Source organism: Haliotis asinina, chromosome 3, assembly GCF_037392515.1.
Source record: "Haliotis asinina isolate JCU_RB_2024 chromosome 3, JCU_Hal_asi_v2, whole genome shotgun sequence".
Classification (NCBI taxonomy): domain Eukaryota; kingdom Metazoa; phylum Mollusca; class Gastropoda; order Lepetellida; family Haliotidae; genus Haliotis; species Haliotis asinina.
Genome location: NC_090282.1, coordinates 27793600 through 27810704, shown reverse-complemented (window position 1 = coordinate 27810704; position 17105 = coordinate 27793600). Strand labels below are relative to the sequence as shown.

General features: G+C 37.4%; 3 protein-coding genes across 3 annotated transcripts in view; 2 read left to right on the top strand and 1 right to left on the bottom strand.

Annotated features, from left to right (window-relative positions):
- LOC137277756 (iron-sulfur cluster co-chaperone protein HscB-like) lies at positions 1-7875 on the top strand. Its single transcript, XM_067809674.1, has 2 exons — positions 1-485; positions 6863-7875. The coding sequence occupies exons 1-2, from the start codon at positions 18-20 to the stop codon at positions 7235-7237; spliced, it is 843 nt and encodes a 280-aa protein (XP_067665775.1). The 5' UTR covers positions 1-17; the 3' UTR covers positions 7238-7875.
- The window catches only part of LOC137277762 (F-box/WD repeat-containing protein 5-like), a 424418-nt gene that overhangs the window by 148893 nt on the left and 258420 nt on the right, over positions 1-17105 (top strand). The window lies entirely within an intron of this gene.
- Positions 12299-17105, bottom strand: part of LOC137277755 (putative molluscan insulin-related peptide(s) receptor) — a 49406-nt gene continuing 44599 nt past the window's right edge. The window contains exon 25 of the mRNA XM_067809673.1: positions 12299-16921. Within this exon, the coding sequence (XP_067665774.1) occupies positions 16378-16921 (544 nt within the window). The 3' untranslated portion in view covers positions 12299-16377. The remainder of the gene's footprint in view (positions 16922-17105) is intronic.

Sequence of the window (17105 nt, the reverse complement as noted above, 5' to 3'; positions counted from 1 at the left end):
ATCACGCGAGATTCAACATGGCAGCCTCCATTGCCTCTAGGATGCGCAATTTTCAGACCCTTTCTTCCAAGTTTGTATATAAAACGTTGAGAAACAAAGGAAGAATACCACAACGCAATAAACACAGCAGTATATTGCTTCATGAAAACTCGTCAAATGGCACTGTGCGTTTTGTCAGACGATTTTGTACAAATGCTACGAATTGTTTATTCGAAAGTCACAGAAGCAGACGAATATTTTCGACATCAACTGTCAGGCTGTACTCATCAGGCAGGAAGTGCTGGAAGTGTGATAGGGACACATCTGCCTCATCGGAATTGTATTTCTGTGAATGTGGTGTTGTTCAAGCTCCAATCAGTGACATGAACTATTTCTCTCTCTTTGGCATTGACATAAACTTTGACATTGATGAACAGTCCCTCTCAAGGATGCACAAAGACCTCCAGATGAAACTGCACCCAGACAAGTTCACTCTAAAATCAGAGGTGACATGATTTAGACATACAAGTTAAATTGTCTTCATGACATGCAAGATATGAGTTCATTTACTAATGTTTGTTACACCACAGTACTGTGTAAAATGTCCATGTTAGGATCTTAAAGGGGCACTGATGCAGAGCAATTTCCATGGACTGGTTGTTTCTTTTGTTATTGTTTTTCTCCCGTGAGTCCCCGGATGATATCCCAGAATTTGTGACTGGTTCATGATCTCTACTGCGCTACACACATGCGTAATTGATATTTTTATGTGTAGACTGATCAACAACGATGTTATTATGAAAAAAAAATGAAACAGCATGAAGTTAACTCATCTGCCAGTGGTATGAAAAAAAGTTAGGACTGAAAAATAACAAAGTCAGTGTGCGTCTTTCTATTTTGACTTATAAACCTAATTAGTTCCTTGTCACATTTGTATGCATTTTGAAAGTTAAAACACGGTCTGCTTATACTTATAGTGAATCCATCCATATCCACATAAAGAACAATATTCTATTCATCTGCAGCTGGTAAATAATCCTGCTGTATGTCTTGTGTCTTTCAACAGTCTAATATGTGAAAAAGTGACACATCGTTTGAGAATTTTTGACACTGGTGTATACATAATCTCATTGCTCACCCAGGACAGTACACCTGTATGATGTCTGCCATTAGTTAGCCAATAATGAGCAACAATCAATCAGTCAAGGCTGTGGCGGTTAATTCTTTGTAGGAAGGATGTTGTTTTTACACTCGTACTTTACGACAGGGTGTAGTCAGTAAAGATTACTAAATCTACACTCATAAACACTGCCTTTTTGACAAATCCGCTGTGGAAGTAATTAATCAATCAGTGTGTTATCTGTTAATCCTTTGACTTGTTTGTTTTTGTAACTCAGCTGATAAACCATCTTGCATCACTTACATGCACATATTACATAACATGCAATACATTTGCCACTACAGACTTCGTTGTTATATATGAAATATACACAGAGAAAAAAGTTAAGCACCCCCCAAATTAAATAGTTATGACCATGCATTGAATAGCCCAAATAAATATGACATTTGCTGACACCAATCAACATTAGGTTTGCAATATATGGTCAGTGTTTTAGTGAAACCACAGCGCCAGAACACAACAAACAATGCATGTGCAACAAACTACCCATGTTTTTTCCGAAATGCAGTATGTTCGTGCAGGCGAAATTCACTATTTAATGGGCTTTTTCCAGACGGTTTGTCATTACCATAAACAATGGCACGTAGGAGGTTGTCTGAAGGCCAAAGATGGCAGATTGTTGGTCTTCATGCTGCAGGAATGTCCTTTAAGGCGATTGGAAGACAAACAGGGTACCACTACACTGTGATCAGCAGACTTATTAGAAAGCATGCCCAGACTAATCAAGTTAAGGATCGTCAACGTTCGGGACGTCCCCCTGTGACGTCACATCGTGAAAACAGAGCACTGATACAGCTGGCGAGACGTTTGCCCTTTGCGACCAGTACAGTACTGAAACGTCTTTGGCTTCCAAATCGCCAATTGAGCTCTAAGACTGTTAAGAACCGTTTGAGGGCTGCTGGATTGGCTTCGAGGAGGGTAGACGTCCAAACGACGGCGACTGATGTGGTGTCGAGCGAGGGAGAACTGGAACTTGTGGTCTTGGAGAAGGATCCATTGGTCTGATGAAAGTCGTTTCATGCTGCATCCCAAAGACGGTCGAATGCAGGTCTGGAGGCGTGGAAATACAGCCTATGCTCCTAGGAACATCCCACCAAATGTTCCTTTTCGGGGAGGCTCTGTGATGGTTTGGGGATGCTTTTCACATGATTGCAAGTTGGACCTGCTGACTATACGGGGCAATTTGACAGGTGCACGATACATCCAGGAAGTGCTGCAGCCACATGTCGTTCCTCATTTTGACAATCATACTCTTGCTTCCCGACCTGTATTTATGGACGACAACGCCAGACCCCATCGTTCCATCGCAGTGAACCTTTTTATCCAACAGAATGCTGTGGATAGGTGTGACTGGCCCGCCATGAGTCCTGATCTCAACCCTATAGAGCACATCTGGGATATCATTGGTCGTCATGTGTAAGCAACAGAACTTCCACCACAGAACTTGAATGAATTGGAGGCAGCACTGCATGAAGAATGGCAGAGAATACCCATGATTCAATTTCAGCGTCTTGTTAGGGGTATGCGACGAAGGGTTGGCGCTGTGATCCAGGCAACTGGAGGAAGTACCCGTTACTGACTGCAAATTGTTTTGGACACATTTTGTGAGCTCATGGACATATGCCATCAGCACATGTTCACCCATAGCTTTACCAGCTCAATAGTGTCACAGTATTTCATATGTATGCAAAATTACCCCCTTTAATGGTCAGCTTGTAGCACAATAAAAGGAACTGTAAATCAGACTCTTGTGGTGTTCTTGTGTTCCCAAGAATGTGTTCTTTGATAACCTATCTTAATTACTCATGTTTATTTCACCACGGTCTGTAAATTTGTGTGTGTTCAACTCAATGACCAAAAACACCGGGGGGTGCTTAACTTTTTTCTCTGTGTATACATATAAGCATTTGCTGTGTACTTGTGTAAATGTGTAGAATCATTTTTTTTATGTAAGAAAATTTTCAGATTTCTCTACCAATGATAAAGTCATTGTTATTGGTTTACAAATTCAGACAAAACAACTGTGTGTTTTTATTATCATAGATAATAAACCAGAGTCGTAGCTACCAAAACTTACGTATGATGTTTGCTATAACAGTTGGGCCAACCCTCAAAACAATCTAAATAAAAAGCTTTGCAATCTTTCGGACTTATATGAAACAAATAGCTTGCTACGTATATGTAGACATCATATTTTCAAAGGACATGATTAGATATGGAGGTAAAAAACACAGAGATAGGATCAAATTGGATCAGTCACTATACCATCCAGGCATCAGAAAAAAACTACACTGCTGGGATATTTTGTTACAATCAGACAAGGAATACCATGGATAATTTTGAATAACGGCATGTGATGGGCATCCGGCCTCCTCACTTTTTAAGGTTAAGAGATTCTGCTAATGTGGACAGGAGCCCAGTCCCTTTGTCCGTCAAAGTTGAGGGTGCTGACCAATTTGCTGCTTGGTTGTGCAATTAGACCGTTTGTGAGAAACATTATTCGCTCTGCATCAGTGCCCCTTTAACATGCCGAAGAAGTTGTCGACACTGCTATTACAGTATAGAAATGTGCCCAGGACGAGTCCATTCCACATTGTGCCCTTTACTTAATCAGAACTGCCATTCTATTGTGTATATAAAAGATGTTGTTCCATTTTGTATATAAGAAACAAGCATACACATACACAAGTATTTCGTGATGCACACTACCCCTTAGGATCAGGTAAACGGAACAACTACATACGGTTTTGTTTTTAGATTGAGGAATATGGAGCTGTCTGCCGTTTTGATAACAAGATACCCTTCTGTATTTTAACTTTAAGGGTGCACTTCTGTATACAGAAATGCGCTTGAGTACACGTCTGTAGTACCAGTGCCTGCAGCATTGCCTTAAGCAATACTATAGTCTGTGTGGCTAAGGCACATCAATGAATTGCAGTCTAACTCGAAAAATAACAAAAACATAATTCTCGATGAAATGCTGATCATAATCAACACATCATACCAATTCTGTGAGTTTTGGGGCAGAATTTATGTCCTACAAATAGAAAAGTTATTTGACAAAAAACTCAAAAAGTTGGTCTGATGTTTCATTGAGTGATCAGCGTTTCACTGAGTGTTTATTAGTTTATACTGATATACCAGATATACTGTATATTAACATAGATAAGCCGACCCTTAAAATCATTATCAAAGTTGTATGTTTCATACATAAGCTGACCCCTCAGGATGGGATCCTAATCAAAGCCAACTCAGACCACAAGACAACTGACAGATACTGATAATTATCATGATTATAACTTCAGTCTGCATTATTCACAGAAATCACAATCATATTCGCCTACTCATGCCTGGAAATGAAGTGTAGTTGACAGAAAATGGATGTGTATATATTTATTGTAGCTGGACAATCACATATGAACAAGCTTGCATGCTTATTTCGCCTCATTCTAATTCCTGGGCATACAACTTCCACTTACCATGTTTATGAGGGTACATTTTTCACTCCAACCATGATAAACAATACCCATCAAGGGGAAATGTGGCTACGTGATGATAAAGATTTTTTTATGTCACTCCAAGTGGGAAACACACTCAGCACGGTGTTGGCTATAACAAGGGCAATTTCTCCAAAGGATATGAAAAACTGCTTACATTGGGTCACCATTCTTAGCATATTTCTGAACAAGTTATTCATTTAAGACAGTATTCACGCTTCTCTCAACAGAAATTGGATCTCTGAAGTACTTGGTAATGCTATACTACTATTGCAGATGTCCCTCCACCTGTTCTGTTTTTTTAATACTTAAGAACATCTAATTATGAAACACATCTCTAATTCATTAAAGATAACTTTCTCCAAGACAACAAGCCACAATTCAAGAATATATGTCTATGAGAAGGAAGATCCTTTTGTAAGCCTAAGTGAACAGTGCTGACAGAAAACATATGATCCAACAATAATTCAGATAATCTTGAATGGGATGTGAGATGTCATAAATCAGCTGTAGTTTCATAGTGTTGACATCTTTCTGACATACAGTGGTCCTTAGATGCAAATACCACAGACATCCTTAACATCCTCAGGGCCCCAGTAAATATATGTATTTGATATCAACAGTTATCATGTCCAATGTCAATGTGTGATAGACTTAGTCATTTACATATATCAAGTATATCACTGCTTATGATGAGCTCATCAATCAACCCTAGCCTCTTGTACAAACAGTCTATTCTGTGTGTGTCACTGATGGCCTATGTGTTTATCCCAGTTATCCTCATCAGGTGTTCCTTATTTGTTTCCATGAGTATATTAATAATTTTCCTTTAGTAATTTGACAGAGTCAGTCTGGATTATAGATGCCTTATGTATGTTCTGTTTATTAGAAGAAATTTTCCTTGTCAGATGTCTACTGATCAGCTTTAAAAATGATAACATGTAGTAGTAGAGATTTGTGTCAACTGGTAATGCATCTTCATGACTTTTGTTTATCACTGGGACCCATGAAGGTCTGGGGTAGAATAGGCCTTCAGCAACCCATGCTTGTCATAAAAGACGACTATGCCATAAGAGACAACTAACAAGATCGGGTGGTCAGACTCACTGACTTGGTTGGCACGTCATCAATTGATCACTGGATTGTCTGGCCCAGACTCAATTATTTACAGACCATCGCCATATAGCTGGACTATTGCTGAGTGGGTCATAAAACTACACTCACTCACTCACTCACTCACTCACTCACTCACTCACTCACTCACTCACTCACTCACTCACTCACTCACTCACTCACTCACTCACTCACTCACTCACTCACTCACTCACTCACTCACTCACTCACTCACTCACTCACTCACTCACTCACTCACTCACTCACTCACTCACTCACTCACTCACTCACTCACTCACTCACTCACTCACTCACTCACTCGATTGTTGTGACAGATCCCAGTTGGTAGGATGGAAGCAAAACAAAACCAGGGGTGGAAATAGCCGATGTTCCAGCATAGTGGTTTGTTTCTGTTGTGCAAGAAAATTTGTATATCAATTTGGACTGGTGTTAAGTTGATTTTCCAATGATAAATTTGTTGTTTGTATAAAATATCAACAAGAAAATCAGCCAGTATAATTGAAAAATTATCAAGGCAAGTGATTTTACATGTGCCACTGTACCAGAGTACATGAGCAATGTCAAAGTTATTTCCACTCTAGAAAAACTCTGAGATTTTGTGTGCTGTAGTTACAAATAGGGTACACAAAGTGTGTGTGGAGAACATATGCTTTGACACATTTCAGATTTGACCCAATTGTTTATGTCACTATTGTCATTGATGAGAAAATGTATGCACTGATACAAAGTGTGTGTAGTACTGAACAAACTTTATGGATCACAATTTCTTTTACTTTGTGAGTGCAACCTTTCGATACAGATTCTTGTACTGTTGTCAAGCAGGAATGTTGTTCAATATTCTATTTTCCAACATCTAAAATGCCACTTAAAGAAAACAAAGGGAGTGTATGAAAATTGCTTTATGCCAATTTTAATATAATATTCCAGCGATATCATGGCTGGGGACACCAGACATACCTGTGGTGAATCAAACCCGGGTTTTGTGCGACAAACGAACACTTTTACCACTATTCCCCCATCACTCCCACTGACACAAAAGTCTTGCTTTATCATATTACTCATTTCATTGCAGGAGGAAAGAAATCATGCTGATCAGCAATCAGCGCTTGTGAATAAAGGCTACTACACATTACTCAAGCCACTGACTCGAGGCTTGTACATGCTGGAATACTATGGCTACCCAATAGAGGAGAGCACAGGTGATGTCGACCCAGAGTTCCTCATTGATATAATGGATATGAATGAGAGACTAGACGAGGCTGGATCAGATGCGGAAATCAGAGAAATTGAGGAAGAAGTTACATCCCTTATTCAGAACATTATCAAGGATATATCATCAGCATTCAAGGACAAGGATCTGGATCTTGCAAAGAGGTTGATCATAAGATATCAATATTTTGGAAATATTGATGATAAAGTCAGAGAACGTTATAGGAAAGCTATGTAGTGAACATATTTGTACTATGTTCCATAAGAAGAATTTCTTTAATGTATTGTGACTCATGAAGCAACCGAAATTACACCAGTGCTATGAATAATTGTTCATAATATTGGCTACTGCAAATAAAAATATTTACCCCAGGTAGTGGCAACAAAATATTTGAACACTTGGAAGAAAATGTTACAGACTTTTTAGGTCATTTTAGGTTTTTACATGGTGGATATATCACTTTGCATAGAAATCCTGTAATAATATATTTTCAATGAAGTCCACAATTTGGGGTACATGATTGACATAGATAGGTATCAGCATCAAAATCAAACTGATTCTAAGGTTGATATGGGTTCTATTACATCTGAAACAATAGCAAAAGGATAACAATATCGCTTGAAGAAAGAAACAAGCTTCAACCACAATTATCCATATAGATGTTTGAACAGGTCATTCTGAGCATGCTGTCTCATGACACCCTTAGCCATGATGTGCTTAAGGCAACAGTTGTCACTCATATGAAACTGGGATAGTGCAGTTTCGGGGCAGGTATAATTTTCAAACAGTGTATGTTAACTAGATTGATAACATATATTTGTGTGTGACTTGCAGGAAGTATTTCAATTATTCAAGAATAAAAGCTTCCATTAATATGTTGTGTTATTATTGTACTTTATGATTGTCAACATTCATTCCACTGGGACACAAAATTGAATCGCACACATATGTATGTCTCCTTATGAGAGGGTTTACATTGTATTTGTAAGATTGATCATAACTGATCATGGTGTACATCTTTCACTGGCCATCTAATGTCCATTGCCCTGTCAACTAATTCTTCTTCATTATCCATCTTTCTGTGTTTTTGTCAGAACTAATCGTTTTGTTCATGTGTATGTGATTCTGTCCTGACTAATCATGCCATCAGTTCTACTGTACTTTTAAGGACCCTAATTATATTCCACTTTTGTCTCAAATAAGCATGTCATCAATATTTTGTGCTTGTGTTATGGACAGTCATGTTTTCCTCTTTTCTTTCCTTCTGTCACAGTATATGCAGAATGACTTAAAGCCATTTCAGTATGGCTAATTCAATTCTGTACCAAGTATATTTTTTTTTTCTGGTAAGTTGGTCTTATTTAATGCTGCACTCAGCAATAGCCCAGTTATATGGCAGTGGTCTGTCAGTAATAGAGTCTGGACCAGACTATCCAGTGATCAACATAATGAGCATCAATATACTCATGTGGGATGTGATGACATTTGTCAAACTAGTCAATAAGTCTGAATCAAACCCTGGTCTTTGGCATGACGAGTGAATACCTTGACCATTAGGCTACCCCTCTGCCCCTCTTTAGACAGAACCTGGACAAGTATAATACTATGTTTTTATGTCTTATCATTAGTCATCTACAAAATATCTCGAATTGAGAGAAGAAATGCATTATCCCATGGTTTTAAACATCCTTGACAAGACCAATGCTTAGTCTTATATATTATTTTGAAACCAACAATTAAGCCTATTTAAAGAGAAGAGATGTGCCTGTCAGATGAACTGAGGAAATCTAGACTTGCTTTGTTTAGAGGTTTAGCATTGCAGGGAGAGCTAACTGAAGGGAAAATAATGTGGTTCAGGGACTGTGAGACGGACTAATCCTTGACCCTAGAGGATGTGTATATATACTTCAGTCTGCAACAGTCATATGTGAAAATATCCAATAGTTACTAAATTCCAGGATTATGCATATAAAATGCTACAGTAATGGAAATGCAGCCTAAGTAAACTTATCCTCATTGCTTTTCGTTACACTCCACAACTGAGTCTAACGAAACCTTATGGGAGGTAACCTTTGAGATTGACCAATCAGAACACAGCTTACCAAATCGCGAAAGTGGACATTCGCACATACCTTTTGAACTTTTTATCTCAAAAAGGTTCGTACCCGAACGATTCCGAATGCTATTTAGCATACGCTCGCTTCTGGGTGATGCACATGGAGCATGTTACAAACATGACAACGGTGAGTAAACAGTCGCTGAAAATAGTGTTTTTGGCAATATTCAAGGATGTCATCTTGCGGAAATATTGGCTAATGGTAACCATGTCAACAGAACCCCCAAAGCGTATATACTGCTGGTCAAATAACGGTGTTATAAACAGATTTCTGTTTGTGGAGAGGTCTGTGTCGGTAACACGAATATTTTGAAAGTCCCTCCGTTCCCTAAATAGTAGCCATTGTTTGATTGGTTAAATCTATTTAACCGTCTCACATTTGATTGGACAGTTATAAGTTGCTCAAAGGTAACCTGACGCGACCTTCTACTAGGTTTTGTTAGACTCAGTGGTGGAGCGTAACGAAATACTCTGAGACTAAGTTTACTTAGACTGATGGAAATGGTACATCCATCTTACAAAATGATAGCAAAGATGACATGAGATTTAAATGATCTTGCACCAACATTAGACAGGTTAGATATTGTTATGGTACAAACCTGGCTGTAGAGGTGACCCTTTCTCTCAACTTGACAATGATTCAAGATTGCCCTTCAAGTGCCTGAACACTCACCTTGACCTTTTACTTGCTTGGCCAAAACAGTGTCAAAGCAGCATTCCATTTTAAACAGTACATGCCCAGCTTTGTAATAAATGCATTAAATGTGCAGTTTTAGCTAAGACTGGACTATTTCTTGAACTTAACATTGACCTTTACTTTCTTCATAACATTGCCTAAAAAGTTCACTGAAGAAATTATGCTATGAGACAAATCACTCACACCATCAGTGACGATCAAATTCAGGGGAAAAAATACTATAAGCAAATGAAACTCAAAATGACCTGCACATTTGACATGATAATGAAGTTATCTGTCATCCGAAACAACCATGGGAAGATCAAGCAGTATTTTCAAGGAGAATTATCCTTGGAGATGCATCACGTTACCATGACATAATTATGACGGTAAATCTGTCTGGTACTGAAGCTGGTGAGGTGTGCTTCTAATACTTAACCTGAGATATGATTGTTTACTGACTGAATATGTTGCAATATTGATGTTGGATGATAAGCAGAATCTTCCCCTTGTGTGTTCAATGGCAAAAATAACAACATGTGTTGATCAAAGGACTCAGATCCAGGTTATAAATGATTTTCAGCAACATGTACCCCAGTCTTAAAGGGCAACTGCAGGATCATGTGGTCAGACCCACTGAATGTATTGACACTTGTTATATCCCATCTGTGTAGATTGATGCTCATGACATCAGTCTCTGAATTCTGGTGCAGATTCCGTTACATACACACCAGCATCATGTAGCTGGAAAGTTGCTCAGTGCAGTGGTAAACAAATGAACATCATGTTGATCATCACATCAAACTTTCAAGTGTGAGTGACTAGGTATCAAAAGACACTGGTGAGATTCTGTAGTGATAAAACTGACTTCAAAATGCTTTGATTTGTCAGGGAGGAAAAGGAAATTTGTTTTATGTTACAATATGTGATGAGATCTTGATGTCCACTGCTTCCTTGGCAAAATGGATAGAGTAGCCACCAAGAGTGAAAGATACAAGTTTCAATCCACAGATGATCATACTAAGGCATTGCAAGATGACACTGGTTGCCATGTTTTGGTGCTCGATACTGACTGAGGGAACAAAACAAACACCGGTCAGCTCAGTCAGTCACTGTGAGTGCAATATTCTTGCACATAATTTACAGTCCCATTGCAGACCACCACACATTATAGAGATCTCACTGTTGAGACTGAAACTCTATCCCAGAGATTATATGGGTATGGTTGAATTTTGGTATCCTGTACATTCTGAATACTTTCCATCATGATGTTGGGCATGCAGCAGTCCATAAGGATAACTTTTTGGAGGTATTTTTGTAATGCTACAACAAGTGCAGGGTTCCAAATACTGAAATAGCCTTAGACTAACACTTAGTCTCTGAACATAGATCATTTTGACTCTATCAAATTTGCTTCGTTTAGGGCTGTAGGGAACATTATATGGTTCTGGAATGGAGATAGTCTGTAATACAACCCTGAAGCAAAAATGGAAAAAGTCACAGGGCTCCTTTTAATATTTTAATTTGTTTCTGTAAGCTAGGTTCATTTCAGAGACTAGTTGTTCATCTAGGACTGAGAGTCAGAGACCTACGAGAGTGGGCCCCTTCATCACCATTTTTTTCAATTATGAATCCTAAAATACAAGCTGTGCATTTCCAGCATGCACACACTACTGCCAGACCTGGACCATAAATGAAGACCATAATAACTGACTAGCATGTGTAAGGACTGAACTAACCACTTTTGTTTTAACATGAAAGATTACAAATTTTGACAATTATTGTTTGTGACAATTATTGTGTTAATGGCTCTGAAATTAACTATAATCTCTTTTGTGATAATATAGTGGAAGGAAACATATAATCCTATTACAATTAGCATAATGTATGGATCTGATGCATTCAACATTTCTTACAAGCACTTGACACCAAGTCAGTGAGATTTGAACAGCAGGTCTGGCTTAGAAGTCAATCAAGACTTTCTATTACTAAAGAATTTTCAGTAGCTTGTACACTAGTTGTTAGTTATCTATAGGTTGATATGCTTTCATAACCCATGGCCAGTCTACCGATACCAAATATCAATATAAGCTGTCACATTAAGCAGAAGTCGACAGTGCTCTACACCACAAGGCCATTAGAGCTTCCACTGAATGGAAGTTTGGTGACAGGTAATAAAGGTTCCCCTTTGCCAAGTATATGTTGTGATGGTTCCCATGACTAAACCCTATGAATGCCTAATGATACATAAAAAATAGACATACACATATCTAGGATCACACTTTTGCAATAAAGTACAGATTCTATTACTTTGAGGAGGGTGTGGGGGAAAGAAGAACTATCCAGGATTGAACCCAAACTATCAGTGTGCTGGTGACAGGTGCCTTATTTACATGTTACATCAGACCACTTTCAAAAGACATTGTGGATTCTTTCCACAGAAATGTAGTAACAGACTGTTTCAGCCTAAAATAATTACTACTAAATAAGCACATTAAGAAATGGCAAGTATTTCCAAGTTTATTTACATTTAATATGCACATAATTACATTGGTGTATGTACATAGGCAGACTACAAAATCTTTCTCATTTCGGCAACCTCCATTTGACATGAACTGGGAGCCATATTCAAGCAACAAGGCAGTATTAGAATTTACAGCATGTACAATAACATCACTATACAACACAACACTGGCATGGATGATGTAATACAGCAAGCACCTACTTCAGCTTTCGAGGATAAGGGGCAAAACATCACAGTAAATGTCTAAGATACACCAGGTTATGTGATGAGAAAGTAATATGAAAATAAAACTAAATCTTTTATCATGCTTTTGCTTGCTTTATAGCAAACTCAAGATGTCTTAATAAAAGATCCCAATATACTGGCGAAGTTTGTAACTTCTCTTGTATGAAATTATGACAACAATCACCTGTCTGACGTGTAGGCTTTTCCTAACAGAAATTTCTTTCTGCCAGCAATTTTGATTTGAGCAGATGACAAACAACACTATGAAATGAGATTTTCTGTTTCCTAATGTTAAGTCCATGATTGGACTATGAAGGAATGACAGATATTATGTGTAATGAATTAGAGTCAAGACTGATTAATCAAAATCTTGAAAATGAAACATGAATACTGTTCATTGCACTATGGAAGACAAAGCAGCTCATAAACAAATTGGTTCAGATTAAGTGACTGATATGTTCATTAATATTGCATTGATTTGAAGCACAAATTTTGGCTGGTCTTATAAACTGATAAAACAGACATAATGATAATAATCACTGAAACATAATCACAGAGTTAAAACTTGGATTGCCCCCTAGCCTGTTTTAACTGAAGTAGTGGATGGGAGGGAGTATCCATAACTAGCATCAGTCTCTCATAAGGCAGAAGAACAAGCTACCTGGTGATTTCATTGCTATATACAATTAGTTAAAACACTACAAATATTTCCAGTATCAATGATATTGACCTCAAAGCCAGAGCACAGTCATGCATGAGATCATGCAAAGCTGAAATTTGGAGCAAGTAATCTGTCTCCTGTATACACATCAGCAATATTTCAGCTATACTGCTCAGAACAAGCTAAAGATCACACAGTTTACTATAGTTAAACTGTCAGGAGAGAATCAAGTGATCCAAAACTTGTTTTAAGTGACATGGCAGCCTGTAAGAAAAGACGTCTGTCCAGGCCAAACAGAAGCTGAGAGCATGATGACCATGAAGCACTATTCATGATCATGCATGCATTAAAGTCCTATGTCCTATGACAAATTTATCTTTCATTATCAAACAACATACCCTTGACGAACATCTAAATATGAAACTCATTCTTCAGAGAAAAATGATACCTTATCCTCCCAGTCAATCCAGATATATCAAGAATTGTTTGGATTGGACAGAAAATTACTATATATACTAATGATTCAAATGAGAGACTGAAACTGGATTTTTTGGGGCCTGGATGAAACATTACTCGCAATAAAGCCAATATTGAACAGAAACACCTGTTTATACTTATGTACATATGACTTAGTCTCAACTTGTGATTTTGCATTGTGAACAAAGTGAAGGCAATCACTCACAATTCAGTAGCATTTTGTTGAATGGGCACAACAGCATACAAACTTGAAAGTAGAATGAAAGAAAACTAACAATTCTGATAATACATGGGCAACTACCCCTTGAAAATAATCAGTGAGGCGATGTTACTTCAACATGGCACCTTTCTCTATCACAAAATCCATTGTACAGACCAAAAGACTTTGAAATTGCCACAGTCAAGACATAAATTTGGTACTAATGGCCCTTTTCTACAAGTTCGAATATAAGCTACTTTGATTCAATTCACTTTTAACAGTTGTATGCATTTCCTCATAGAGGAATTATGGAACATGATTATTCTTAGATACAATAAAATATTACCTTTCCAAATGTTTTTACAAATGTTACAAATAACTTCTGAAAATCAACAGTGTTCTGATTACATGATTGTGTCATCTTCCCAACATATTTCTCTGAATATTTAACAATAATGTTACACCTTATTATCATGAAGATAAATTGTTAAATATTTTTAACATGATATTCTCAAAATGTATAAGAATATCCAATACATGTACATGTGACATATTTCAGAAAACCTTTTCAAAGAAAATGACTTGGTACAGATGACCAGACTAGTCTCGTTAAAATCTTTAGACATAAATATAGAAATAATGTTCTTAAAACTCATGATATCTTAAGAGAACACAATGTGTCATATATATACAGCAACATCGTTAAGAAGATAAAACAGTCATAAAACAGAAATATAGGAAATAATCTAAAGGGACTTCATCTGTGTGTTGCAATAAGAAGTTACATGAAAGCTGGTAGAAAAAAAAAGAGTAAAAAAGTGCTGAACAATACATACAAAGTTATGATAGCAAGCACTTTCACTTTGTAAAGATACTGCCTATGAAAGCTCAATCTCTTAACCTTGATCTGAAAATATTCATGAACAATAAGAATGTATGTAAGCAATATCTTAAAAATTCTTCATAAATGCAAACAAGAACAAGAAAGGAGAGTAATGGCAAATGCATGATATATGTACACAATGCTCTTGGCTACAGCTCCTTGCCCGGCCCATGTGAAATGGTCTGTGTTCAATAAATTAACTTATAATGCACATATATAACAAATACAAGAAGAATAAAAAAAATTACAAAACAAAAAAAAAAAAAAACATAAATAAACCTAAAAAGCTAATTAGTCTCAATTCATATCATTATCACAAACTTCATCCATGCTATTATCATGTTTGTACAACTGATAATGATAATGTGTCAGTAGTAAGTTGCCAGGCACTGTAGCTCACATGCATATTTTTGGCAAACTTTCAGAACCAAATAATGAACCTGTGAAGATGACATAAAAAAACAAAAGGCAAGATGGCTAGTAATCTGTTCATCAACCAATGACTGATACATCAAAGAGTTATTCTAGATGTAAATGCCACAATTAAAAAAAGTCATCTGACTTATGAGCCAACATAATATTTTCATGTTGCAGCCATGTGAAATGTTGGTCTTTGATGTTTGTGAGCCTCTTGCATCAGCACTTTTCCTGGCATTATTTTATTTCAGTTTAGAACATGATGATATGATCAGATTACAACAATAACATGACAGAGCATGCTATGGCATAATTTCACTTGGATCTTTGGTCCAAACGATCTTTGGATAGTCCTGTTTAAAGTTGTTGGCTTAACCACTGCTGAATTATTCATGAATCACACCACATATACAGCTGAAAATAAAAGTAACTTCGGTGTGTGTTTCTCACCGCTGTGAACACCACTGTTCAATAATGACAAAACTACAGAGGTAGACCCACTGGTTAGATAATGCTATAACCATGATAAAACAAAACAATTTGTCATTTTACCCAGTCTTATGAAAATGACATGACTACACAGTCTCTAACTACACAGTAATTAGATTATCTGATCCAGTTAACATAGTAAACATTTCAACAATTATCCTTAATGAAACATAAATCGACTTAACACTTTTGCCAGTATCCAGTGACAGCACAAGTAACTCAATGGATATTCTCAGCTGTTAATTTTGTTGTAATGGGTTACTCTTGCAGGAAATATCCATCAGGGCATAACCTTACATTCTCCAGACAAGCTTCAAACTGGGCAAACTGTAATGTAGGCTGCCCAGAATCCTGACTAAACAACACAGGGTCTTCTGCATTCATAGCTCTTCTCGCTTGAAATGATGGCGAGAGATTCTTTACTGCTGTAGTAAGCTGCCTTGAACTTCACTCAATCATCCACACTACAACACAATCTCATGCAACTGTAAGTCGGCCTACAACTGAGACACAGGCTTGCATTTCAGCTTTCTTGGTTATCCCACCTTTAGTGTCAATGCTTTCAGAGGGACACACACCATCATCAGACTAGGGTGACTGGATAGGATGATAATGATATGACTTCATGAGTAGGTCTAAAACATTCTGTACAGCAAAATAAGTAATTTTCCCATGAAATGATATATTATTCAACAATACAACATTCAATGCTAGCATGGTGTCGTCCTTGGAAGTCTCATATGTATGTGTCCATTGGCAATTCCATTAAGTTGTGTGTAACTACTGTTACTACTTTTACTGCTTCCTTTGCTCCCATCACTATACCCTACCCCACTGTTGGGACTTGAGCACGTACTGTTTCGATGTCCATTTGGCATTTCCTCTAACAACACACATTCACATGGACTGCTATTGGAGGAGTCTCTACGATGGTGCCGAGAGGGCGACCTCTGCATCTCTACAGAATTCAGATTAGATGTCTCAACAGCTGACATGAAAGGTATCCGAGACTCATCATTGATATCCATTTCATCATCACTTTGTTCATTGAATTCAACATTTCCATAATCTTCTTGGTCCTCTGCTGCCTGTAAGTTTTTGTACTCAGCAGCATCTACTTTATTGTCATCACTGAAGAAATATGACACATCTTTGAACTTGGGATCAAGATCAGGTACCAACATCTCAATAATTTCCTTGAAAGTTGGACGCTTCTTGTAACGATATCTCCAACACTGGCACATCAGATCATAGCTGAAACAGATATCAGGATCTAGCATACAAGTCATACGAAAGATGTACTGTCTGTAGGCAACATTAGTACTCAGATATGCCAATTGTTTTCTAGCACTAAATTATCAAACCTATCAATGAAATACGCCTTTCCTTTATTATATATTCAGAATTTTCCCAACTACCTAAAGAAATACAATATCTT